At 39.4% G+C, this 2,326-nt stretch overlaps 1 protein-coding gene across 1 annotated transcript; it reads right to left on the bottom strand.

The window, feature by feature from the left end:
* Positions 1-790: 790 nt before the first annotated feature.
* On the bottom strand, positions 791-1,828 carry LOC131326778 (uncharacterized mitochondrial protein AtMg00810-like). Its single transcript, XM_058359660.1, has one exon. It carries the CDS (start codon positions 1,826-1,828, stop codon positions 791-793), a length of 1,038 nt encoding a protein of 345 aa, XP_058215643.1.
* Between the last annotated feature and the right edge of the window lie 498 nt (positions 1,829-2,326).

Below are 2,326 nucleotides of genomic sequence, written 5' to 3'. Positions count from 1 at the left end.
TACTAAGTCAGTGGTCCAACATGGTTGCCTTCACAATGTCTATTCATTTTGTGACACGAACGCTCAGAGGGAGAATACCTCAACCCAATTGTCCGATACTCAGATGAACGCCCGGATAAGCATTAAGAACTCACAAATAGACTTTTGTCTTTCTTATATGTTTTTGTACCCCCCCCCCCCCCCCCCCCCCCCCCCCCCCCCCCCCCCCCCCCTTTGTTTTCAAAGAAACCAAGAGAACACCATATCCAACCAAGATGCCAAAAGGTCAATCGCCGAGGAAACAAAATGAGACATTCCAATGGACATGAGAACCAACTATCCAATCTGAATAATCTCTCTAATCCTGACGTGTAAATGTGGCGATCATATAGTCATAAAGCATGATGCAACTAATGTCCAAAAATAGCGCATGAGTGGGGATCAACAAGAAGTACGCATGCATTTGAAAAAAAATGTGCATTTATGTGAAACCCATAGATGATTACACACAACTAAAGCAACATGCTACGTCCAACACAAAATTTTAGCTATTTTAATTTTTTTTTTCAAAAAAAAAAGGTAAATCAAATAAACGAAGACTACTTGATTGAAAGAAAAGCAAATAGCAATAATAGAGACAGAAGAACCAACCCAATCAAGGAGACATACCCCAACCGACTTGCGGAGACAATCAAGGCGATGGAAGTCAAGGGGTTTGGTGAAAAGATCAGCTTTTTGATGAGTAGTGTCAAGGTATTCAAGTGTGACTGTACCATCTTCTACGAGATCTCGGTTGAAATGGTGACGAATATCAATGTGCTTTTGTGCGAGAGTGTTGCACAGGATTTTTCGGGATGTTAATAGCACTTGTACGCGTTGTCACAGTAAACAGTATTGCATTCTTGAGGTAACCGGTACTCATGCAGCATTTGTTATCCAGAGATGCTGTACACGCACTACCTGCTGCGATGTACTCCACTTCGGCAGTAGATAAGGAAATAGAATTCTGTTTCTTACTAAACCACGCTACAAGATTATTTCCAATGTAAGAACATCCCCCCGAAGTACTTTTACGGTCATCAGCGCACCCAACCCAGTCAGCATCAGAAAAACCAGCTAAGTTTGAATTAGTATCGTTAGACAACCAAATACCATAACCCATGGTTCCGTTAATGTATTTTATAACACGCTTAACTGTTGCAAGATGAGACTCTTTAGCATTGGCTTGGGAACGAGCACAGACTCCAACACTAAAGGCAATATCAGGCCTGCTTGCAATCAAATAGAGGAGACCACCAATCATGCTACGATAAAGAGTCTGATCTATAGAGACGCCATCTAAGTCTTTTGACAATTTTGTATTAGTGCTCATCGGTGTACGAGAGTGTTTAGCAGATTCAAGACCAAATTTCTTAACTAAGTTGGAGGCATACTTAGTTTGAGATACAATTAATATTCCATGTTCAAATTGACGTACTTGTAACCCAAGAAAAAATGTAAGCTCGCCCATCATGCTCATCTCGAACTTGCTTTGCATAAAATCAAAAAATTCATTTACAAGAGCAGGAGATGTAGACCCAAAAATAATATCATCCATGGAAATTTGAACTACAAGTAAATGCTTTCCCTTATGCTGGACAAAAAGCGTTTTATCGACACTTCCTCTAACAAAGTCTTTACTTAATAGAAAAGTTGTCAACCTCTCATACCAAGCTCGGGGAGCTTGTTTTAACCCATAGAGAGCTTTGTTTAAACGATACACATGATCAGTTTTGCATGGGCCTTCGAACCCCTGAAACATAGATTTCTTCTTTATGACACCATTGAGAAAAGCACTCTTAACATCCATTCGAAATAATTTAAAGCCCAAAAAACATGCGACAGCTAGCATAACATGGATAGACTCTAGCCTAGCTACAGGAGCAAATGTTTCATCAAAATCAATTCCCTCAACCTGTGTGTATCCCTGAACTATGAGACAGCTTTATTTCTAACAACAATACCTTGTTCGTTAGATTTGTTTTTAAAAATTAATCCATTTTGTACCAATAATATTAGTGTGCGAGGGTCTTGGAACTAACTCCCAAACATTATTACGCTCAAATTAATTTAACTCTTCATGCATACCATCAACCCAGCACTCATCAATTAAGACTTCTTTAATATTTTTTTGGCTCAACTAACAAAACATAACAAACATACGATACCTCATCCTTGAGCTATTTGCGAGTTTTCATCGGGTCTGTAACATTTCTGATTACTTGACTCGTGGGATGATTGAGCTTTAATCGAGCTGTTGGGTTCAATGGCTTGTTGTGACTTTCACAATCTTGCTCATCTTTGCGCT

This window comes from Rhododendron vialii, chromosome 1a (assembly GCF_030253575.1).
Source record: "Rhododendron vialii isolate Sample 1 chromosome 1a, ASM3025357v1".
Lineage (NCBI taxonomy): Eukaryota > Viridiplantae > Streptophyta > Magnoliopsida > Ericales > Ericaceae > Rhododendron > Rhododendron vialii.
The sequence above is the reverse complement of the archived record's forward strand: the minus strand, read 5'-3'. Positions and strand labels throughout refer to the sequence as shown.